This window comes from Syngnathus acus, chromosome 24 (assembly GCF_901709675.1).
Source record: "Syngnathus acus chromosome 24, fSynAcu1.2, whole genome shotgun sequence".
Lineage (NCBI taxonomy): Eukaryota > Metazoa > Chordata > Actinopteri > Syngnathiformes > Syngnathidae > Syngnathus > Syngnathus acus.
The window spans coordinates 6,412,796-6,436,320 of NC_051108.1; the positions used below are offsets into that span (position 1 = coordinate 6,412,796).

Here is a 23,525-nt window from a genome sequence, read left to right on the forward strand (position 1 = left end):
CGAAACATACTTGGGAGTTTCTATTGTCATTTATTCAAAGTCACACATTCATAATATACAGTCAAAGTTGCGCATGTACAGCACTGTGCAAAAGTCAAGCGGCATCATTTGGAGATGATGCTATTATAAGCAGCTTCTGAGGAGGGGAAAGCCACCTTTAAAACTTAAACATTATGCAGCTCGAATTGATGACTCGTATGTATCGTAAAAAATCTCTTCAGATAAATGTTAAAAAAATGAATGCATTATGACAAAATGGCTGCTGTTTGATATAATTGCAAATGGTGGCTAAGGCTTGTACACGCTACTCTGCCACACAATACATTCAAATGAGCTGCTGCTGCTCTTGATGGAATCGTCTCGATCAATATCGCCGTCATCTCACGAGCTTGGCGCTCAGACATCATCAATGTCGTCCTCTGGGAAAATCTCTTTCAGCCACGTTCGGGGCACGAAGCGCTCACCGTCAAAACCACTGAAGTAATGGTTCAAGCTGGGAACGTTGGGCTGTGAACACATCACAATCAATAAAACACAAACTGTGTGTGCGTGTGTGTGTGGTGACGTTTGTATTCCTACTTTTTTGCCAGTGACACGCTTGAGGTGAGTTTGAGGCAGGTAGGCCACTATTACATGGTTAGGTCCTGGCCCATTGAACAGAACTTTGTAATGAGGAGTCTTCTTGGCTGCAACACTCTTCATGGTTATCCAAACATATTATGGGTTAGGCCACATACGTCGTCAAATTGTTCAAATGTTGCTACTTTGGCTGTGGTTTTAATTAATTTTTTGTCTTCTCAGTGATCACACAGACTGACCCGCGTTCCTTTGTACATCCTGAACACCCACTCAGCGGGGGCCCTCATCTCACTATCCCAGCTCACCACCACGCCGAGCCGGTGGGTCTTGCGATCCACCACGACCTCGCCCACCCGCAGGAAAACGTAAGGCGGCCGTGGACTGCGCACCTCCTTGGATGCTGACACACAAACATAAGAATAGCATGTAAATATTTTTTTCCTATTAACATTAAAACAAATTTGGCTTTGTAAACCTGTCTCAAACCTCCAAAATATCCTTGGTCGTTGTCAAGCATCATGGTTTCCACAGTAGCCGAATCGGCTTCCCCCTCCATGTCCACACCGAGCGCAGACCTTCATGACAAAATATTGAGGTGAGTTTAGGCGCTGTGGGAAACTAGCACGTTTAATGTTTTTGAGAGTTGAGAAACATTCTGCAAAGTACTCACAAGATTTGGGCAACTTGCTGCTGGCTCCACTCGTTCCAGGTTGAAATGCTCAGATAAGAACTGCTCCATTCTTTCCACATTCGAATCAACCTTGAACGCATCATCACGACACTTAGTAGCAAATATGTTTAGGAGCATGACTAAGTAATGCCAGATTTTTTTCTTATTTTCTTTGTATTTCTGGCAACTTTCATTACATTCCCCAAGTGAAATCTAACCTTTTTCTCAGCTACTGCACATTTGAATAAATTCTCATAAAAATAATTAAAGGTGGAGCACAAGGCAGTCTTGGGTGTACTGATGTGTTCAAGAAACCGGTACAGGCAGCTTGTGAAAATGAGACTAGGAATCAGGAAGTACTGACATAATCGTACCAGTAGTGTATCTATATTGTTCCGTCCAAATCTATTAACGACAACACTGCCGTAAAATTAAAGCATACAAATACAAACATAATAAAAGGTCTACTTTATAAAACTTGATACCACAGTAGTACAACAAATACCAGATACATAACCGGTCGGGGCATATGAAAGAGTGAGTGTCGCATACTTTGCTGACGCGAGGAGGCGCTGCTCTGCTGTGTTGCCGCTCCATTTGTGGATCAGGTACTGAGCCGGGAAGGCCGACAGCAAGAGCGCCAGTTGCACAGCCGCAGACAAGGTCAGCTGAGGCATCACCAACTGGATAAGAGATAAGGCCCACTTCTTAAATACTCCCACTATCACGGTTTAATCATAGAAAGCGTCCATACGATACAAAGACACAAGCTGTGGAGTGAAAATTCCTGTGTATTTATTGCGAGCTGGCTCCTTGCACTATGGAGGTGGTGTGCTTTTATAATTGTACTTAAATGTATTATTTGTACATTTGTCTAGATTCACCTACAGACCTGTATTTGGTTTTTCTTAAAGTTGAAGTTTTATTGTCCAGCACTACTGAAGGCTCTGTGCAGGTTAGATTGCTATGGCAACATACAGAGGCAAAAGTCTGATTGGACAAAAGAAATTCTGTGTACACATATTAGTTATTCATGCCACTCATTAAAGATCCCCTAATTTATTGACTTGAATAAAAATAAAACTATCAATGACATATATACACATTAAAGATTTAAAAAATGAATTTAAAAAGTTAATGATAATAAATTAATAAAAATGAATCCAAATATAATTGTCGTAAATTGTATTAAAGCAGTCAATGAATTATAATAATTCAATTATTAAAAAATGAATAATTATAATTGTAGTAAACCTTTTTTAAAAAAAAACGTTTTTTTTAACTGGTTCGAAACCCAACGTGCACTACTGAAGGCTCTGTGCAGGTTAGATTGCTATGGCAACATACAGAGGCAAAAGTCTGATTGGACAAAAAAAAATCTGTGTACACATATTAGTTTTTCATGCCACTCATTAAAGATCTCCTAATTTATTGACTTGAATAAAAATAAAACTATCAATGACATTAAAGATTTAAAAAATGAATTAAAAAAGTTAATTATAATAAATTAATAAAAATGAATACAAATATAATTGTCGTAAATTGTATTAAAGCAGTCAATGAATTATAATAAATTTAATTATTAAAAAAGGAATAATTATAATTGTAGTAAACCTTTTTAAAAAAAAAACGTTTTTTTTAACTGGTTCGAAACCCAATGTGCACTATTTAGATTGCTATGGCAACATACAGAGGCAAAAGTCTGATTGGACAAAAAAAAAATCTGTGTACACATATTAGTTATTCATGCCACTCATTAAAGATCCCCTAATTTATTGACTTGAATAAAAATAAAACTATCAATGACATTAAAGATTTAAAAAATGAATTAAAAAAGTTAATTATAATAAATTAATAAAAATGAATACAAATATAATTGTCGTAAATTGTATTAAAGCAGTCAATGAATTATAATAAATTTAATTATTAAAAAATGAATAATTATAATTGTAGTAAACCTTTTTAAAAAAAAACACGTTTTTTTTAACTGGTTCGAAACCCAATGTGGCTCTTGAGCACAAAAGTTTGCGCGTCTCTGTTTTAGGCTTTGCTAACCCTGACCCCCCACCACCATCACTGGTCAAAACCACCACTGCATGAAAGGCTTGTGAATTTTAATCCTCACCTCGACTTGACTTTAAAACCTTTTATTTTCTTTCTGAAGTTTACACGAGTCCTTCCACGACTATGGCCACCTGTCTGTTGACATGCCATGAGTAGGCGGGGACATACACCCAAAAGCACGTTTGAACTATTAGCCAATCGCGGCGGCCCACGAAGATAATGCATGACGCTCAGTGTGACGGAGAGCCACGTCAGATTTTAACATTGGAAAAAAAAATCACCGGGCAAAACGTAACGTAGTTACGTCAACCACGACGCCATCTTGGATGTGTTTAATCTTGCGATTGTAAACCTACGGACTGAACGTCTTGAAACGTCACAAACCGATACAGCACACAAAGTTAGAGCACCTTGTTCGTATTCATGCACATACATATTTAAGAAATTAATAAGGTTAATCACCGTGAATCTGCAAATTATACTTTCATATTTCAACAGTACAGTAACAGTAATCTACAAAAGCACATGCAGTGTTTTAGCGTCCTCTGGTGGTTTCTTGGTACTAATGCGAGTTGAAGAGCTTTAATTATACGTCGTTTGCTCCCATCTAACGTCATCTATGGACTATCACAGCATATATGAATACATATATTTAAGCTAGTGTTATAATACTTTATTTGCATGTAAATATCTATTTGTGAGAGAGGCTGTTAGTAGAAAACACATAGTGAAAAAAAGATTGCTTTATATTTCTATTAGCCATGAGTAAATTGTAGGTTTTTGTTTTTATCCCCAAAACAAAAAGTGAAACAGCAGGTGAATTGTTGGAACTGCTTTATTTACAAAGTGAAGTCCATAAACTATGTGGTGGCATCTGCGGTGGTGGTGTCAGGGTTGTGGCAGGGGGCCGGACTGGACGGGCAGGAGGTCTCGGGGCTCCCGGGGGTGCGCAGGGTGGATTTACGCTTGCCGTTGCGTACAGTGAGCTCATCTTTGGGCTTGAAAGTCAGGGGCACGAAGCCTTCGGAGTCGGCTACCAGGACGATCCACAAGGGGCCTGCAAAAATATTGAGCGAGACGTGGTGCAGTTTAGCCCTTTTACATGCCAATAAAGTAAGCTGCTTCTGTTTAAAAGCTTCTAATCTGTCCTGGGCCTCTAATCACATCCAATTATAGCTCGAACGCGTCACGACCGATGATGTGTTTGAATGGGCGAATTTTGAAAAGAGAGAGACAAATGAGCCAGCTGTGTGGCTGTAAAATGTGTACAATTAAAATGCAATAAATTAACTGGTTACACGATTTAAGAAATAAAGATTTCTTGAATGTCTTTTTTAATGTGAAATTGCTTATTTTAGTGCAGGACTCTTAATAATGTAAATGTTTAGTGAGCTAACAAGCTAGCTGGGAGGGAACAAACACGAGGGTTGGTTTAAAAAGTCACTCAATCGATTGACATACCGTGCAGCATCTCCACAACTGTGAGGTTGAAAAGCTCCTGGAGGGCACGTAGACACAGCTTACCATCACAAAGCAGCATCGGACGCCGTTCGTCAATAAACACGTTTTCAGACAGCTGCTTCTGCAGGACCCAAAAAGTACACAAATCAAGTGCTGCTTCCAACCCTGACTTCCACAGTGTCTACTAGAAAATACTGAACGTACCTGGCATGTAACGTTGAGGTATGGGGGCTCGGCGGCGGCTGGGTAGGAGCTTGGAACCTTCTTGCCATTTTGGGTGTACTCTCGGATCTCGCCCAGGCACTGCTGTACGTCTGCAAAGCGAGTGAACAGCCGCTCCATGTTGGAGACCAAATGCTCCAAGGCTCTCTCCCTGGAGGATCCGCCTGGCGGGGCCATCATTGGCTCCGGTACCACCTCCGGTCGAGGTGATCCGGCCCGGCTGGAGTCCCTGCTGGTCTGGCCCGCCAATGCCAGGCCGGCCATGCGGCCGACGTCCAAGTTTTCCACCGTGATGGAGGAGGTTCTTTCAGAGGAGGAGGAGAAGTCCACGGAGCTGGCCACAGGGCTGGGCTCTGGGCTCCTCACCTCCTCTACCAGCCTGCGTCTGTTCCTGGGTGAGCGGGGAACAATTCCCGCCCCGGGCAGAACCAAGTCCTTCATCCCCAGCGGCTCCCTGTCCTCCTTGGGCAGGTGCTCGGACTGACTTCTAATCCGTGACAAATTAGAAGTAGGCTCTGCGTTGAGAGGGGGGGGGGCACCCTCCCCATCCAACTTTTTGGTTACCAAGCGCAGGATGTACTTTTCCGTGTTGGAGGATGGGAGGAAGGCAGGGTCAATGGACTTCTGCTGGCCCACCATCATCAGCAGCACCTTGTCGCTAAGGAAACAGACCCCCTTGAGCCTGTCAGTGGCTTGCAGCGAGATCTGATGGATATTGGGCATGGCCGACGCCGTGATATGGTACACCAGCACCATGTTGCAGGTGTTAGATGCTACAGCCACAGTGGATGCGCGCGGGTCAAAAGCCACCAAATCCGGCACCAGGATTCCCGGTATGCTGACTTTACGGGTGGTGACCACTTTGCGGTCGTACGTAATCAGTACCAGGTGTGAGGAGTCCTGACCAGAACCCGTCACCCCATCCTTGCGCTTCAGGTGGATAAGCGGACAGGGGTCCGAGCGCCGGTGCCTGGCCAGGAGGTGCGTCAGGTCCAGAGGCCCAGAGGTGGGTGTATGAGACCTGTCAGAAAGGTCAAACGACAGCCGTCTGGAATCGTGACAGAGGTCGTTTTCCGGCGTCTGGACTCGCGAGGGCTCCACCTCGAAGGCCATGCCGGCATTCAACCCGCATAGCTTCTCCAAGGGCAGCTCTGTCGCCACGGCAACCTGCGAGTCTCCCGTTGCCTCTGTGGCACAGATGTAGCCCCCCACGTCAAAAATGGGGCAGAAGGAGCAGGCCACCAGGCTTTTGTGGATGTCGTTCCAGATGTAGGAGTGGAGCGAGGTGCCGATTGCCACCACTAACCGGGTTCCGTCTTTAGTCCAACATGCGCAGTGGATCAGACCGCTACCCTTAATATTCGCCTTGGTCCTCCTGTTGTCCACCCGTACGGCGAATAGCACTGAGGCGTCCCGCTTGGTTAGGAGGGCCAGAATGTCCAGTTTGGGGTGCCAGACGCAGCCCTGCGCAAGCAACGGGAAGGGCTCGCTCATCTCGCAGGTCTGCGTGCACAGCAGCTTGTTATGTTCCAACGCGCTCAGCTGCAACTGCCAAACGCTGACGTGCTTCTTATGCTGCACGGCCAGCAGGGCGGGAGAATCAGGGCAGCACAGTGGGCCCCAGAAGAGCCCCAAGACATGCTCAAACTGCCCGATGACATTGGTGTCGCCGAATTTGGGCTCGCCGCGTTGGAAGTAGAGCGTTGTCAGGCACACCTGCTTGCCATCGGTCCACGCCACGCCGTGCACAGGGTGGATTGCCTGGTGCAGCGTGTTGATGCCGGTCCGTAGCAGCTTGGCCTTGCCCAGGGACATCCCAGCAACAAAGCGGCAAAACAATCCGAGCGGCCGGGAGCTCCTCACCCTGCAGATTAGAAGTGGCAAAGGCTCTCTCTTGGGATTTCCTTCCAAGTAGGCACCTTAATCTGCTCTCCTAATAGCCGATTAAAGCGCAGCGACCTCGACACGACACTCAGGACCTTTCAGGACCCAAGGCCGCTGACGTCGCTCACTTAATCAGATGTGGGGGATGAGACAGTCTCTTTCTCAGGGCCCCAATGGAGTTGCTAAGAGAGACAAGGGTTGAAAAAATTGAGACAATTTGGATCCATTGTGTTTTTCTTGTTAATGCGTTGCTGATCTAGTGGTATCGGGTTGTGATAGTTGAGTGATGATTTGGGTTTCCGATACAAAATGTGTGTTTCAAAAATGATTTGTTTTGAAAGAATATTTGATTCAAAATAAAAAGTTTTCATCACAATTGCAAGTACGTATTAAGTTACGGTAATAGTTATCGGCTTGCAATTAAATATATGTAATAGTACTCGGTCTAAAAAAAAGTGATCGTACTCGCGCATCCCTCATATATCTAAAAAAAAAAATGATAGTACCCACGCATCCCTCGTAGATCTGTGTGCTTTAACTTAATGTTTAGATAGCATAGACTAAAACAGACTAGAAAAAAACACCTACTTTGTTGAATAAAGCTTCGTGGAGCACTTAATATTTTGATATTTTCATGGATAACTTTACATTTTGCCGGGTAACTAACGCCGCGACGTCAATGTTTACTAGCCTTTAACCCGGAAAAGATTCCCGGGAACCCTCCGGAGAAGTGCATCATGGGAAACGTAGTTTGGTTGCACTTCAGGCTCGTTTTTACTGTATTTCTTCGTTTAAAAGTAGCGTTTGCTCGTGAATTCCAACTGAAAGCACTTCAATTGATCATGCAGCAGTTGACATTTTATCTCAAACAACAACTCCAAATCCACAATAAGCAACCACCACGTTTTCCAGTCAGTACTCTGCATCGCCACAGTGTGGCGCCGCCATCTTGTGACAGGCCATCAGACAGTAGAAGTCCAAAAACCTGCTAGCTCGCTTCTCTCGTATCTCGGCTGGGAGGCTCTCGGCTGCAGTCGGGTGAAGACTGCATGCTGTCCTTCAGCGAACACCGAGCTGTAACTGTAGCGGCCATACGGGGAAACGATTGCATTGGAAGGACTTATGCTCCACGGCTGACAGTCGACAACGTATTGCAGAACCATGGGCGTGGAAGTCGAGACAATATCTCCCGGTGATGGTGAGTTGCGTCCCCGAGGGGGCTTGGCAGCCCCCCCACACCCCTGGCCCGAAACTAATATTATTACTTAATTATTGATATATTATTATTGGCTTTATTTGTGCTGGATAGGTTCAGATCTCCCCCAAAATCCAACCAAATATAGTTTTTTTTAATTAAGGAAAATAGCACGTTACAATTTTGGACTCTTTAAAAACTGAATAATGATGTACATAACTAGGATGTAAAGAATTACAGTAATCATTTTGTGCATCATTTTTTGCTTCAATTAAATTCATTGTGCTCCTCCTTCTGGTGTGTATACAGAGGCATTGAAATGGGGCGGGGGGGCTCATGTGAGTCTTAGGTTAAACTGTGATTTAGTGGAGGGACTCATGTAATATGAACTCATCTGTATTTGTGTCCCACAGGAAGCACATTTCCAAAGAAGGGTCAGACGTGCGTGGTCCATTACATAGGTGAGTGAGTCATACTTTCTATACAGAGTCTTAGAGTGTCCCACACCCTTTTCATTTTGTCCTGCATTGTCTTGTTGCCCTACGTGTTGTCCCACGTGGTCTTCATGTTCTCTCATGCATCTTATATTTTCCTATGCTTTCCTACTATGGTCTCACATGGTCTCTTTTTTCCCATTATGTATCCTGCTGCCACCTTTTGTCCTGTGGTCTTTACATTTATCCCACAAAGCTACATATCATTATTATTATTTAAAGTTGAACTTTTGAGAAAAAACATTTCTGTTCCATGCTGGCCTCATTCGGCCTTCCAGTGTGTCTATGCCTCGTCTTTTATTTTTCAGACTGGGCAATATTTGTGAGCTGCACTGCTGCGACACGGGGAAACACATTTGGGTTAGCGCGTGCCTTGGGCACTTGTTTGGCGCAGACAAGTAGGTCAGACAGAAAGTAAACAAAACAAAAAGCTCGTTTGCTATCAGCCCCGTCTGCGGATCACAAGGTTTATGATGCTGCTATGAAAACACCGCCTCAAATTCTGCGCCGAGGGCTTTGTGGTAAACACACGTGGCTGCACTGAGATGCACGCTGAACTGTAACATCCGTTGCAGACGCATCCGTGGTCAAGTTTGGTTTGAATTAAAAAAAAAAAATTCTCTTTAGGCATGTTTTCAAAGGACTTCAAACTTACTTAAACTTAAACACACTTACGTTCAATCCACCTGCTTCCCTCCTAACTGGATGTCTCCATTGGCATGCGTCACTGACATCCTCCGCATTCTCTCACTCCGCACGTCATCCCCCATTATCACTCATTAAATCATCACGCTCCTGGCTCCAATTCAGCCAGACAAATCCCACAGAGCGATAAATGTGTTATTGACTCTGCAAAAGGGAAATGACTGGTGTTTGAAAACGTAACTCATGAAGCCACTTTGACCGAGCAACGAGTTTGATTCGGTATAAATATTTGTCATCATAATTTTGTGCGGGAGAAACTGTTTCATGTCTTGCCCAAAAACGCTCCGGGTCAAAGCCTATCCCATTTTTTTTGTTTCATAAGAGCGAAGATTTCATTAAGATATCATGAGGAGGAAGTCTGGTGATAGCAGTTAGCCATTGATTTGGGAGGCTAGGCCCTCCAAGACTTCCTGCTGGATGAATAAAAACAAAGATAAAGAGGCTACATATTTTACATATTTTGTTGTTGCTTTCTTTCACCGGAAGCAATCGTCACATTTCGATCTCCTCACTTCATCCCGACTTCAATGGGAGGCGCACTGGGATGCACTTTGGGATTCAAACCACGCAGACGCTCACATGGTATGCTGCAGCTGACCCTCCCGTGACTCGGGCAGGAGGCAGAGATTCCCAAATATGGCGGGCAAGTGATCACGAGGCTGATATTTCTCAGGAAAGCCGCTCGGGCTTGCACATTGAGCTTTGAGTTAAAGTGTGGAAACTAAGATCTTATTATTCCCATGATACACTAATTGGCCCCTGCATTAGGTACAGCTAAGGATTCAAATGGGTGGAAAATTTACTCTAAGTGTCTGGATTGCTTCCGGTAAATTTCTATGTAAAGTTCCCAGACATGCAGACTCAGACATAAAGCCCGACATGCGGCTTTTCTTATCCACCCCTTTTAATGCGGCTTGGGGGGAGTGAAGGGGGTGTCAGGCTAGCAGCTCCTCGAGACTGTCTGTGGGGGAGGTGGATGGGTGGGGGGGTCGAGACAGGATATGCCAGGGTAAAAATAACCCCGCCTCTGTTAGCGCTTAAGCCTTTTTCTTGGACTTTTTGTGCCGACGCAGGGCAAAGAGCTTGGAGTCGTAACTGGCGGTGTCAGGATCAGTAAGGGATGAGAACGACCACCCCACCCATGCATCCTGATAGCAGAATGACTGCGTCAAAAATAAAGAATAATTTAGTAGTGGTAATAATACTCTGTGTGCAGCTCCCATAAAGTTAAACAAAATATTAGCACACCTTCTAGGTTTTACACGGCTCTTTTTCTACGAGGTGGTGCTAGCGAGTGGATTAAATCATATCCTTGTTTTATAACTTCAACTACAAGATCATTCAGGAGATTTATTTAGCACCGCCTAATGTTAGAAGCAACCCTCAGGTCTAAAAAAAACAAGTGCCAGACACCAACGTGCGCGTCTGTCGCGGGATTTACGACATCTGCTGCAAACCAATTCCTTTTACCTTCACCATGCTTGGAACTAGTTTCAATCACAGTTGGATTCTAGAATTTGATAGAACATTTTGCTAACTGATTAAACATCTGATTAATCAACAAATATTTGAACACATAGTACATAATAATAATAATAATAATAATAATAACAACAACAACAACAACTCACAGACATATATTCTTTATCCTCATTACTCTTAGCAATGCAATGTCACGTTAGTTCCAAGGCCTACTAAACCTGATCTCTCTCTCTTCGGAAGTAGAGCTTGCCAAAAGTCTTGGCACGCAATCGTACATGAGTCAATAATAATATTCATAAAGCTCTGAATCTGCAATTTTTATTCGTCTGGGTTTCAAAGTTGTTGTTTTTTGTTCATTCTCCCTCGACACACTGATGAGTGATGGCCTAGTTGTTAACTTTAAAAATAAGCCGATAAACCAGGCCACCGCTTCCTGATTCATAGTCCGCCTTTGTGCATTTGGGAAAATTTAAACCGACCCAAGATTGTGATAAAACCCTCCCCCCACTTGATGTGACATTTCAGATTTTCCAACTAAACCCTAAAAAAGGTCTCGTTTGCAAATCTCACCCAAAAATGATGATTTGATCTTTTTCACAGGTATGCTGCAGAACGGCAAAAAGTTTGACTCATCCCGAGACAGAAACAAACCCTTCAAATTTAAGATCGGACGCAACGAGGTGATCAAAGGCTGGGAAGAAGGCGTGGCTCAGGTCAGAAAAACCACAACATTCTATGTAAACATTCTCCCTACCGGCCTGTCTCGATGTAAGCATAAACTGGTTGTCACTCTATAAGGGTGATAGCCTCTTGTCAATCAAAACAATGCCTGCAGTTGTTCACTTACTATTTCGAGAGTATAGTTAACGAAAAAAAGTGTTGTGTTCTTCAATAATTAACAGGAGGGAGAATATAAAATTAATTTGATATGAGCTGACTTTTGTCTTAGCTGGTGTGGCAGCGCTCTCTGCTGTACAGTAAGAAGAAGGCAGGTTTTAACAAAAACAATCTTTTTGCTTGTTATGGTTAACATATAAAAGTGAATGTGTTTATTCTGCTAACAAAGCGTTGTCCCTCAGATGAGCCTGGGCCAGCGAGTGAAGCTCACCTGCACACCGGACGTCGCTTACGGCCTCACGGGCCACCCCGGCGTCATCCCTCCCAATGCCACGCTGGTTTTTGATGTGGAGCTGCTCAAACTTGAGTAAAAACATTTGTGCAGGGACCCGGTTGATGCGCTGTCTCCCCTCCTACCGGCATCTCTCTCTTGTTCCTTGTACTATTTAAATGCATCTTAAGTCATACAACACTGCAATCAAAACACTCACTGCCTTACAGTATTAGCAACAGAGGATAAGCACATTACTAAAGTCCCTGCATCTTGACTAGGCATTTTCTATATAAACAATGCTTACAAAAAACACTGACCTGATTGCATTGCCACTTTAATCAGGGTTTTTCCTGCTGAATGCTCCTGAAAATGTTGCCATGTTATCTATGAATTTGTAACTCCCTCCCGCCCAAAAAGCATTTACTGCACGTGTGGTTTCTCTCGTTGACCTGGCCCGATGGCGTACAGAACTGTTGCTGCTTACCATTTTATTGACCAATTCTGGAATAAAAGTGGCATGTTAACTATAATGTGTCCTGTGTTCAATGTTTCTTTAGAACAATATTGAATAAAGATAATCATATGCACAATTGACATGTAACCTTTATTTCAAATTTTATCTGTATATATATTTTTTTATAACCTTAAGATCAACACTATTGGCAAAGTCGGTCTGAAATTATTCATCGACGTTTCTGACTTTGCATTCTTCGTAATATACTCACGAAGGCAGAAAGCTGCCTTTTACAAGGCTTTGTCTGAATGCGGTGGAAGACCAGCAATTTTGAGCATTGTCCCTGACTATGCTGACAACTTTGTGCCAAGGGCAGTGAAGCGAAAGCTTCCTGTACCTCTCTCACAGCTGTACGATTCTGGCAACATGAAACTCAGCCCAGATGAACTTGCACTAAAATGCCGGTCAGAGCTGGAAAAGTTACATTCCATTACCAGAGAGCAGGTTTGTATTTTTTTCGCACTTGGTAATTAATATATATATCATAAATCATTTATTGTTCTCCAACCTGTTACAAATAATCTAATCATAGTGAAAACAATTTTTATTCAAATGTTTTTCAGATATCTGCGGTTCAAGAAGAGTCCAGGGGCCAAGCAACATCAACAACTTGGTTTCAACAAAGAGCTGGGCGAATTACGGCCTCAAATTCTAAGGCAACGACCAGGACCAATGTCTCAAAGCCATCCAAGTCATTGATCAAGAGAATCTGCTATCCTGAACTGTGTAGATTTTCAACAGCCGCAACTAGGTGAGAAATTTAATTTAATTTAATTTGCATTGCAATATAATTTTTATTTGTTTGTATTTTTAATTTGTATTTATTGTTTGTAGTTTCAATTTGTATTTATTGTTTTATTTTTAGATGGGGTTGCGATCACGAGTCGGACGCAAGGAAGCGGTACGGAATGATAATGACCCAGCGGCACACTGGCCTAAACATTGACGAAACCGGATTCCACATGTCTGCCGACCGTCCATATTTTGGTGCATCACCGGATGGGCTACTCTCGTGTGACTGCTGTGGCAAAGGGTGCCTCGAAATTAAGTGTCCCTTCTGCATCAAAGATAAAGGAGTGGAAGAGGTTGCTGGTGAGGCCAAGGCGTTCTGTTTGGAGCAGAAATCGAACGGCAATTACGTGTTACGTGAAGACCACCAGTATTATTACCAAGTACAATCACAACTGTATTGTACTGGCAGGAAGTACTGTGACTTTGTCGTGTGGAAGGAGAATGTACTGTTTATTCAGCGCATCATTCATGATGATTCCTTCCTGGCAAACGAACTGGCCAAGATGGACAATTTCTATCTCCGTTGTATTATGCCAGAGCTATTAGCTAAAGTGTACACGGTAGGCCAATCTGTTGCTAACACTGCATCCGCTTCGGAAGAGTCCGTTTGCTACTGCCGTAACCCTCCCACTGAGGATATGTTGGTTTGTAAATCCGAGAACTGCAGCATCAAAGCATTCCACATGAAATGTCTTGGCATAAAACGAGTCCCACAACGATGGTTTTGCCCTAACTGTAAGAAGTTGGAAGTAAAACAGAAAAATGTGAAACCACTGTCATCAGATGACAATAAAGAGTAAGAAGTTGGAAGTAAAACAGAAAAAGTTGTTTCTTTCCTGGTATTTATTACAGAAAAAATATGGATGCAACATCATTACTCAAATGGTACAATTGGGTCGGATAAATTTATAAGTGCGCATGACACTTGTACAATTTTATCTAATGTAGTGAAACCACTGTCATCAGATGACAACAAAGAGATGGGTATGATATTTTCCATCATAGTATACTTTTGTCTTGCGAGTCCAACAACTCTCTCTACATGGATACGGACAGCAGCTAATCCTCTGGTGCCCTCAACATCTAGTGGATTAAGCTGTTTTTTACCTTTAGTAAAAGCGGGTATCTTGAGGTTGGCCTGGTGCAAACCAATAGAATCACCGACATCGAATCCCCTGTCAGCGAAGATCAGATCACCTGGCAGTACATGGGTCAGAAAATCGCTTTGTTCGAGAACAAACCTGTCACTGGCACGACCACCCCAGCCCTTGGAGATAAACGATATGGTACCTTGTGGAGTAATGCCAATCAGATATTTCATTGTATTGTGAGACTTGTAGTTTGAATAAGTTTGGGCCCTGGCTTTCAGATCACTCGGCCGCTCGATGAATATCTCGAAACAATCAATGACGCATGCACACTTGCTGAATTTAGAACGAAAGGACATTGGTAAACTCAGTCTAAGCTGCTCACGCTCAGGCCAAACCACTAGCATTGGAACCAGTATACTATGCATGACATGGATTACATTTCTGAAAGTCCTGGAAATACTAGCAGTGGAAACATTATATGTGTAAGCCAAGTACTGAAGGCACAGATTCAGCCTCAGTCTGAGTAATGTCACAAGAAATTGACTAAAAGGACTCAACTTCATATTTTGACTAAGATGAGGTGCAATCAAATTAAACGTTGTCATCATAATCATGTATGATGGCAGACCAGTCAAAAACGTTACTTTGTCATCATTACCCTTGAAAGATTCTTCATTCCATGTACAGAGTTTAAAATTGTCCTTCAGTTCATTCAGTTCTGCACGCAGATTTTTACACTCTGCAGTGAGGGAATCCATTGCTTCCCCAGTGATATCCGTCTGTGTGGCAGTAGTCACCATGCCTTCGTTTCCAATCTCAGCGTGCAGCACATCTTCACCAGCGGGTAGTTGATCATTTTCACAAGGAACAGACTGGGAAATATTGACAAGTGCTGCTGCTGCTGCCAATGCCCTCTCGCGGTCTCTCTTGCGCTGCTTGAGATTTTGTCTTCTCTCATAAATCTCCATTGAACATCTGAGTTTTCGTTTGTGATTTGACTGGGTATGCTCAAATATACTTGGCACATAGTCTGGGGATAGTGGATCTTCGCTTTTTGCACCTGAAACAATTAAACAATCACATTATTCATAATGACTACCATAAATAAACAAATCAGGGGTGAATAGTTTGTTTACATACCTGATATGAAGTGCTCATTGCATATCCTCGTGTACATCGTAGGTTTCCATTGTTCACGACGAATCGCCGCGATCCATTTATCACGTTTTTCCATGTTCGCCGGAAATCTATAGAAGCTAAGATTTTGTTTATCGCCTCGTCTATTGTTACATCCAACAGCACAGCAGGTATCCGGCATTTTTAAGCTCAAATAGCAGCAAGAAACAAGAAACAACAAGAAAGCGTGTGTGAGTCGTTGACCGGCACTGAAAAGTTGACCGCCAAGATGGCCGCCAAGCTAATGTGGGTAGCTTGATGACGTCAGCTGCAAAGCCTCTATACCTGACCAATATGGCCGTAAGGAAGCAGCTTACTATTTATTTCCGCGTTTTGTAGTTCAAAGTTCATGAACTTGCCGTCTCTTCCAATTGGCTGACGACGAATGTTTTCAGAGTCCATTGGATAGACGTACGCACGCCTTTTGTCAACCTTTAAAGACCACAAGAAGAGGAAACAAGGTCAGATTTCAAGCGTATCAACTGGTTGTGTCATCAAATTAATGCCACGAATAAGTGATCTAAATATCCTCGACGCAATTGTTTAAGAATATCAGTTCGTCACTGTTAGCTACGAGGGGCTACATACGAGAGCATCGACCTAGCTTCTATAGCTAAACTACTTTCCCCCTACTGACATAAACTTAACATCGTTCCAATTTTTCAGGAATGGGAATGATTACGTTCATATCCCGGATAACGTGTTAATTTTTGTCTCGCTTTATTTAAACGATGATTCGATGTGACGCTTTCGACTAGCGGTTAGCTCACAATGCTAATATAGGTCTATTCATATTGTATTGATTAATGCAGTAGTCCCACACTGTTGTCATCTTGAAAACTACATTGTCCTACTGCTTATAGAAATCAAGAGCTATAACCAAAATGTTTCAAAACAGACCATATATAAATAACTATCATCACAGGTCCCCCGGGTCCTCGATGCGTGTGAGCCCAGGGGAAGCATGCTGACAGCACACAGAGCATGCGCCGCTGCCCGGGTCTTGGCCCGATCGCCCCTCCACACCTATGGGATCCACACTTCGGCCCCGCGTCAGGACCAGGTGGAACTTCACCCTCAGTGGACTGCCCTGGCTAAGAAGCAACTGAAGGGGAAGAACCCCGACGACCTGATATGGCACACGCCCGAGGGCATCGACATCAAGCCGGTGTACACCAAGGCCGACTCGGACGCCAGTGCAGACGAATTGCCGGGGGTGTTTCCCTACACTCGGGGGCCCTATCCGACCATGTATACCAGCAGACCCTGGACCATCAGGCAGTATGCAGGATTTAGCACCGTAGAGGAGAGCAACAAGTTTTACAAGGACAACATCAAAGGTAGGGTAGCCCTTCACCGAAGTCAAACGTGCTGACACAGATTGTCATGTTTTTCTTTATGAATCTCAGCGGGGCAGCAGGGCCTGTCAGTGGCCTTCGATCTCCCCACGCATCGTGGCTACGACTCTGACAACCCTCGGGTGCATGGCGACGTGGGAATGGCGGGTGTGGCCATTGATACGGTGGAGGACATGAAGATGCTCTTTGACGGCATCCCCTTGGAGAAGATGTCCGTGTCCATGACCATGAATGGGGCCGTCATTCCCGTGCTTGCGATGTTCATCGTGACGGGCGAGGAACAAGGCGTCCCCAAGGCCAAACTCACCGGAACCATCCAGAATGACATTTTGAAAGAGTTCATGGTGCGGAATACCTACATTTTCCCGCCGGAACCTTCCATGCACGCCATCGCTGACATCTTCTCGTACACCTCCCAAGTAAGTAAAGTCAACCTTTGTGCATCACAGTGAATGCGTGTACTGCAGTGGTTCTCAAAGTGCCTGACTGCTGTTTATGCAAATGTTTCTCAGCACATGCCCAAGTTCAACTCCATCTCCATTAGTGGCTACCATCTTCAGGAGGCAGGGGCCGACGCCATCTTGGAAGTGGCCTACACCATCGCCAACGGACTGGAGTATTGTCGCACCGGACTCAAAGCTGGCTTAACCATCGACGAGTTTGCACCCAGGTAAAAATGATGGCCCAGTTTTTTGGCCGTTTGGAATTCATTCTAAAGTCACGGTAGTTGGCACTTCGCCCCACAGTTGCAATGGTACGTGCCAGTGCAGAAGTCATACTCCTTTCACAAATTCGTCCACTTGAAATTGCTTCCATTCTAAAGTTCTCTTGTTCCGTTTGGTGCCACCGTTCAATAGCTACAATAACGGTACATCAAATTGAGGGGTAAGCGCTCCCAGGGTTGTGGCAGACTCAATCTATTCACAGATGCCACGTCCAATCATATGGCTTTCTCACCAAAGCTATTATCTCATTTCAACAGTCGACCTGAGCGAGCTGTGCCATTTGCAGTGTCTCACAATAGACAACTTGTCCTCAATGGACTTCACTTGCGTGTGTTTTAATATTTGAAGCAGGGACAGCGGACCTTTTTCCTTGTAGGGGCCATTTCATTTTTATAGTCCTTAAATTTTTTTCAGTTTTGAATTTAAATCTAAATTTATTCTACAATGAGTGTTTTCAAAGATGAATTGTAATTTACTTTTAACTTTTTCTAATTAAGACTTAAATACATGTGCATATGGATTTATGTACTATATATTTACTGTATGTGCAATATGCAGATTGTCATTCTTCTGGGGCATCGGCATGAACTTCTACATGGAGATCGCCAAGCTGCGGGCGGCTCGGAAGCTGTGGTCCACGTTACTCCGGGAAAAGTTCCAGCCGCAAAATGCCAAGTCCCTTCTCCTACGCACCCACTGCCAAACATCCGGATGGTCCCTCACGGAGCAAGTAAGTCTCTCACGATCCTTCACCGTCAGGATTGCAAAGCTAACCAAAGGATCGTCCCCAGGACCCGTACAACAATGTGATCCGCACGGTCATCGAGGCCATGGCGGCCGTGTTCGGAGGCACGCAGTCGCTCCACACCAACTCATTCGATGAGGCTCTCGGTCTGCCCACGGTCAAAAGCGCCCGCATTGCACGCAACACGCAGATCATCATCCAGGAGGAGTCGGGCATCCCCAAGGTGGCCGACCCGTGGGGGGGCTCGCACATGATGGAGTCCCTCACCGACGACCTCTACAACACGGCTTTGAAGGTGCGTGGGAAACAATGAGTCCGTACATATATTCTGTAATTAGCTTAAAAAAAAAAACTCAAAACAGTTTTAATTTTTTTTAATCATACTTGAATTAATATCCCATCTCTGTAGATAGCATACTCGTACTGTAAATAAAATAATGTCTTTTTTTTGTAGCTCATTTTCACGTTGGGGTTCCTTTTAATATCTTCAAAGACTCACCAAATTTTGCCGGAAATCTTCCTACTGCCTGCAGTTCATCCAGGAGATCGAGGAGATGGGCGGCATGGCTCGTGCGGTGGCCGAAGGCATCCCCAAGCTCCGAATCGAGGAATGTGCGGCACGCAGACAGGCCCGCATCGATTCACGTACGCTTGCATAATAGTTGTTTTCATACATTTCTACACTCAAGCCTCCTTCTTGTGAAGAGGTGACATTTGGAAATGCCTCCCCGCCCCCTTCTTTCTCCAGGGTCGGAGGTAATCGTCGGAGTGAACAAATACCGCCTGGAGAAGGAGGAGACGGTGGAAGTGCTGGCTATCGACAACACCCTGGTACGACAGAAACAGATCGAAAAGTTGAAGAAGGTAAGAAAATTCCAAACACACTTTCTTTTCAACGAATAATAACTTTAGAGCATTTCAAGAAGCATAGAGGTGCATATTTTTAGTTTTTCAACAAAGTTTCACACATATTATCTCTGTAAAAATAAAATTTTGGTATTGAGAGGCATTTCTAGAGCAGTGTTTCCCAACCTTTTTTCATTCACGGCACACCTTTTCATTGGAACAAATCTCGCGGCACACCGCCAACAAAAATCTGTTAAGCTCCTATATTAAAATTAAAAGTTATATTACAACGAAAGACGTAAAGTCCTATTCCTATACATGTATGGGGAGTCAAATAATTTAATAGAAATAAATACTAAATATTCTTTAAATTGTATTCCTTTTTTTAAATAGAAGTGACAGTTTTTTAAAAAGGTTTTAGACGGTGTAAGAAATAAACTATTTAAAGTGATTGTGATTCAAATAAAAGAATCAACGTGATTTTGTTTACTGTTTTAGACGAGGTCTATAAATATTGCAACAATAAGAAGAAAGTCACTTTTAAAGACGCTCTGCTGTTCTGACAGCAGCTGAGTGGCTATCACAGTCGAGGTGTCTCGACTTGACTGTTTATTTTATGTATGTGAAAAATAACCAATCCAGGTTCTCCGGTTGAACTGCACGCTCTGATTTCCATTGGACCACAAACGCACCACAACCGTCATAGTGTCTGTCACTGTTAGCAAAAGCACACAGCAACACACACATAAACTGAACATGTGCCGATGCAATACAATCAGACCGACACAATATGAAATCTCAAGATTCTCCGATTCTCCACGCATGCACGATTAGCAAGTGGCTGACCAGGCCTTGCGCGAACTGACCAGTGGTTTGGCGATCCTGTTTACAATGCGCTCCATAATTGATATTGGACAATCCCGCGGCACAGCTGAACGTCTCTCACGGCACACCAGTGTGTGCTGAGTTCAGTGTCAGCATTTTTTCTCTTCAAAAACTTCTCCATCACTGTCACTATCGACTCGTCTCGCTATCCACAATGACAACGTCGCTGTCAATGCTACCTGCATGGGCATCCCATGTACCTGCCGCTGCATCCATGCGTCACCAATTTTCTCGTCTGCAAGCACGAGGCAAATCGCTACCTGCTGCTGCCACCTTCTGATATGGAAGATATGATTACTCTGCCGGGCGCTACACCGCACAGGCGCACAAATTGGAGAATTTCCCACGGCACCCCTGACAATATTTTGCGGCACCCCGGTTGAAAAACACTGTTCTAGAGCACAAAGAAACGCAGTGTTGATGAGTCTCATTTACATGGCAGGTGCGGGAGAGTCGCGACACGGACATCGCCCACAAGTGCCTGGCCGCCATCGAGGAGTGCGCCCGCACCCGGCAGGGAAACCTGCTGGCTTTGGCTGTGGAGGCGGCGCGTGCCAGGTTTGAAATTAAGTTAAAAAAAAATATATATTTTTTTTATTTCTTCTTTTTAATTTTGTTAAATGCAGATGTTCTGTTGGCGAGATCACGGACGCCATGAAGAAAGTGTTTGGCGAGCATAAGGCCAGCAGCCGCATGGTGAGCGGCGCGTACCGCAGCGAATACGGCGAGCATGAAGAAATCGCCATGGCTCTCAGCAGGTAAGCATGCAAATGAGCAGAAACTATTTTGGTTGCCTACTGAAATTAGCATAAATGTTGCAGTGGCTAACAGAGCATATGAAAATACTTACCACCTATTTATTCAAAAGATGTTGATCCCCAAAATAACCTTGTCACAGAGTGGCTGAATTTCGGAACCAGGAAGGGAGGAACCCTCGCCTCCTGGTGGCCAAGATGGGTCAAGACGGCCACGACCGAGGCGCCAAGGTGATCGCCACCGGGTTCGCGGACCTCGGCTTTGACGTGGACATCGGGCCGCTCTTTCAGGTTCAGTCGATTTAAAAAAAGAAAAAGAAAAAAAAAAAGAATTACAAATGCAGGACCCGTACAACAACGTTAATATTGGCCAATTAATTGGTCAGGCTCTCCAAAAAACATGACCAATTACTGTACTTATTGCTTTTTTTGTGATGGTTATTGTCTGCTCTCTACCAGACGCCCATGGAGGTGGCCCAGCAGGCGGTAGACGCCGACGTCCACTGCGTGGGGGTCAGCACGCTGGCCGCCGGCCACAAGACTTTAGTGCCCGAGCTTATCAAGGAGCTCCGGAAGATGGGGCGTCCTGACATCCTGGTCATCTGCGGGGGTGTCATCCCGCCACAGGTAATGTTCGGCTTGGAAAAGTAACTGGAGCCATGTCGGAAAGTTTTGCTTTTTAGAGTAAAGTTGATAAAACCTGTGCCGTGTTTTAAACACAGGACTACGAATTCCTGTATCAGAGTGGCGTGAGCGCCATTTTCGGGCCAGGCACCAGGATCCCGCAGGCTGCCGTGGACGTGGTGGAGAGCATCCACAAGAGCCTGGAGAACATCCGACAGGCCATTTAGAAAATAATTGTAGCCTGCTTGCCACTTTCAAGACTTTCAAGAGGAATGTTATCCACTATCAAATGATGACAATAATAATAATGACTAGAAGTATCATGTTTTGTTTGCTATTTGCCTTACCAAACATCTCGTTTGTCACTCTGTATCATTAATATTTGTATACAGTACTGTGTATATTTTTGGAATTAAATGCGACACAAGCTTGAGCTGAACCCCTTCGGCTTCGTGATCAGCAAATGTGTGTGCGTGCATGTGTATAATCAAATTAAATTATATAATTAAATCCAGTATTACATAACATACTGTAGTGGTTTAGCATGAACATTTACTCTCCTAAGCATAAAGCATTTTCCTTCAACTGAGGTAACTGAATTAAATATTTATAATTAATTTAAAAGTTCAGCCCAATAATTATTGGACTTTTTAAAACAAGGGTAGAATTGTATAAACTGATTATTTCTTTATTATCGCTAACATTATTATAGTCATAATACTATATTACTAAATTATTACTAAACTTCTGTTTTGGAAAAAGTATCCTTCTCTGACGTCATTGCAGAACCAGCCAATTAGAAGGCGCATCTGCCAATCAGTTCAGGTGAGCGCATGCCAGCCATATTCTTTACTACATGCAGTTTGCCGGCTGCTGCCACACAACCCCATCTTGCTAATCGTTTTCTTAGCTGGAGAAGGTAAAAAAAAGAAAGAATTAGGACATCCCTTGAGACAAATCAAGGCTAAACATGTTCGATGCCCTTGCTAGCGTCATGAACGTCGTTCAGATGAAGGATTGAAGTGCTGCTACATTTAAGTCTCGCTAGCAGCTTGAACATCAACAAACTCCATCTTTGTGGCCATTTTCTGTCCAATAATGCGCCGACAACTGTGTGGTAATAACAATTTTATTGATCATGGATGATGTATGATACAGTAAGCAGCAACATATCGCGATACTTGCGTCGCTTAAAGCTTGCTTGACGACAATGAAGATCGTTTTAAATATTTCAAAAGGTTAAAGTGGCCATGAGTAGTGCACATGAATTTCGGTGACGACTGGTCGATGTTTTTAGAGATTAGAGGACCTAGAGCAGGGGTGTCAAACTCATTTTTGTCGTGGGCCGCATCGTAGTCAAAGTTTCCTTCGGCGGGCCTGTTTGAATATTTTGAAAAGATAAATGGTAATAAAAATAGCAAGCAATATCTCTATTTTTTTAGAAGTGAAGACAATTGCTAATTTTAGTAATGACACTAAGTCAGTGGCGTAGCCAGGAATTTTTCCAGTAGGGGCGCGCGCCCACAGGAAAAAAAATCGAACATCACCCACGCCGTTCGCTGATCGCTAAAACAACATCCGGGTCCGGGAGGCAAACGGTGAATGGACAACATCGCGCACATAGAATAGCGCAAGCACATTCGCGCAAGACCGAAAGAAAAAAACGGCATGAAAATGAAGAATCGAAAAAGCTCGATTTTTTTTCAACCGGGGCGCAGGGAGTCCTAACCGGGCCGCAGGGAGTCCTAACCGGGGCGCTGCCCCGGCTCGCCCCGGCTTGGCTACGCCACTGCACTAAGTCGATGCAAAATTTGTCTCGCGGGCCACATAAAATGATGTAGTGGGCCGTATCTGGCCCCCGGGCCTTGTGTTTGACACCTATGACCTAGAGCTTCTTTATTTAGATTGTCTCTATACTCAAATACAAGAACAGTACAAGTTAAATTGAAACAGTGAAAAGCTTATTTTGTATTCATTTGCTTTTGCCCAGCTGTCATCACATTGTATAGTGCCAGTGCCGCTTAATACTATGGCAATGATTCCCAACCTTTAATGAGCCAGGGCACTCATTTATGGTTATACATAATAAAACTGTCATGGCACCCCACCAAATAAAATTGCATAAATATGAATACTTAATAATAATT

General features: G+C 43.9%; 4 protein-coding genes and 1 long non-coding RNA gene across 5 annotated transcripts; 3 read left to right on the top strand and 2 right to left on the bottom strand.

Moving 5' to 3' along the window:
• Positions 1 to 10: 10 nt before the first annotated feature.
• Positions 11 to 3,518, bottom strand: si:dkey-261l7.2. Its single transcript, XM_037244205.1, has 7 exons — positions 3,375 to 3,518; positions 1,802 to 1,932; positions 1,250 to 1,339; positions 1,066 to 1,154; positions 819 to 979; positions 580 to 696; positions 11 to 507 (listed from the first exon to the last, which is right to left on the bottom strand). Exons 2-7 carry the CDS (start codon positions 1,924 to 1,926, stop codon positions 397 to 399), a joined length of 693 nt encoding a protein of 230 aa, XP_037100100.1. The 5' UTR covers positions 1,927 to 1,932; positions 3,375 to 3,518; the 3' UTR covers positions 11 to 396.
• On the top strand, positions 591 to 1,053 carry LOC119117731. The gene is made up of 2 exons (XR_005096585.1): positions 591 to 723; positions 802 to 1,053. It is a non-coding gene; the product is annotated as an uncharacterized LOC119117731 (long non-coding RNA).
• Positions 3,519 to 4,130: 612 nt separating the features above from the next.
• LOC119117727 (WD repeat and coiled coil containing) lies at positions 4,131 to 7,728 on the bottom strand. The gene is made up of 4 exons (XM_037244201.1): positions 7,469 to 7,728; positions 4,979 to 7,062; positions 4,775 to 4,895; positions 4,131 to 4,370 (listed from the first exon to the last, which is right to left on the bottom strand). The coding sequence occupies exons 2-4, from the start codon at positions 6,809 to 6,811 to the stop codon at positions 4,174 to 4,176; spliced, it is 2,151 nt and encodes a 716-aa protein (XP_037100096.1). The 5' UTR covers positions 6,812 to 7,062; positions 7,469 to 7,728; the 3' UTR covers positions 4,131 to 4,173.
• A 140-nt stretch (positions 7,729 to 7,868) lies between these two features.
• fkbp1b (FKBP prolyl isomerase 1B) lies at positions 7,869 to 12,397 on the top strand. The gene is made up of 4 exons (XM_037244206.1): positions 7,869 to 8,078; positions 8,489 to 8,536; positions 11,357 to 11,469; positions 11,836 to 12,397. The coding sequence occupies exons 1-4, from the start codon at positions 8,042 to 8,044 to the stop codon at positions 11,962 to 11,964; spliced, it is 327 nt and encodes a 108-aa protein (XP_037100101.1). The 5' UTR covers positions 7,869 to 8,041; the 3' UTR covers positions 11,965 to 12,397.
• A 3,407-nt stretch (positions 12,398 to 15,804) lies between these two features.
• Positions 15,805 to 21,846, top strand: mut (methylmalonyl CoA mutase). Its single transcript, XM_037244829.1, has 13 exons — positions 15,805 to 15,901; positions 16,366 to 16,780; positions 16,850 to 17,217; positions 17,311 to 17,468; positions 18,082 to 18,253; positions 18,315 to 18,563; positions 18,802 to 18,913; positions 19,017 to 19,132; positions 20,442 to 20,557; positions 20,626 to 20,757; positions 20,898 to 21,045; positions 21,214 to 21,381; positions 21,477 to 21,846. The coding sequence occupies exons 2-13, from the start codon at positions 16,405 to 16,407 to the stop codon at positions 21,603 to 21,605; spliced, it is 2,244 nt and encodes a 747-aa protein (XP_037100724.1). The 5' UTR covers positions 15,805 to 15,901; positions 16,366 to 16,404; the 3' UTR covers positions 21,606 to 21,846.
• Positions 21,847 to 23,525: the final 1,679 nt, after the last annotated feature.

What these genes read in the sequence shown, in the direction of transcription:
- si:dkey-261l7.2 (XM_037244205.1), bottom strand. Translation starts at nt 1,926, where the DNA reads ATGCCTCAGCTGACCTTGTCTGCGGCTGTGCAACTGGCGCTCTTGCTG. An exon ending in CGCCTCCTCGCGTCAGCAAA is followed by an intron (nt 1,340 to 1,801) that starts GTATGCGACACT and finishes GATGCGTTCAAG; the next exon opens with GTTGATTCGAATGTGGAAAG. An exon ending in CAGCAAGTTGCCCAAATCTT is followed by an intron (nt 1,155 to 1,249) that starts GTGAGTACTTTG and finishes TTTGTCATGAAG; the next exon opens with GTCTGCGCTCGGTGTGGACA.
- LOC119117727 (XM_037244201.1), bottom strand. Translation starts at nt 6,811, where the DNA reads ATGTCCCTGGGCAAGGCCAAGCTGCTACGGACCGGCATCAACACGCTG. An exon ending in ACCTCAACGTTACATGCCAG is followed by an intron (nt 4,896 to 4,978) that starts GTACGTTCAGTA and finishes TGGGTCCTGCAG; the next exon opens with AAGCAGCTGTCTGAAAACGT. An exon ending in AGTTGTGGAGATGCTGCACG is followed by an intron (nt 4,371 to 4,774) that starts GTATGTCAATCG and finishes ATATTTTTGCAG; the next exon opens with GCCCCTTGTGGATCGTCCTG.
- fkbp1b (XM_037244206.1), top strand. Translation starts at nt 8,042, where the DNA reads ATGGGCGTGGAAGTCGAGACAATATCTCCCGGTGATG. An exon ending in GACAATATCTCCCGGTGATG is followed by an intron (nt 8,079 to 8,488) that starts GTGAGTTGCGTC and finishes TGTGTCCCACAG; the next exon opens with GAAGCACATTTCCAAAGAAG. An exon ending in GGGAAGAAGGCGTGGCTCAG is followed by an intron (nt 11,470 to 11,835) that starts GTCAGAAAAACC and finishes GTTGTCCCTCAG; the next exon opens with ATGAGCCTGGGCCAGCGAGT.
- mut (XM_037244829.1), top strand. Translation starts at nt 16,405, where the DNA reads ATGCTGACAGCACACAGAGCATGCGCCGCTGCCCGGGTCTTGGCCCGA. An exon ending in TTACAAGGACAACATCAAAG is followed by an intron (nt 16,781 to 16,849) that starts GTAGGGTAGCCC and finishes TATGAATCTCAG; the next exon opens with CGGGGCAGCAGGGCCTGTCA. An exon ending in ATCGACGAGTTTGCACCCAG is followed by an intron (nt 17,469 to 18,081) that starts GTAAAAATGATG and finishes TGCAATATGCAG; the next exon opens with ATTGTCATTCTTCTGGGGCA.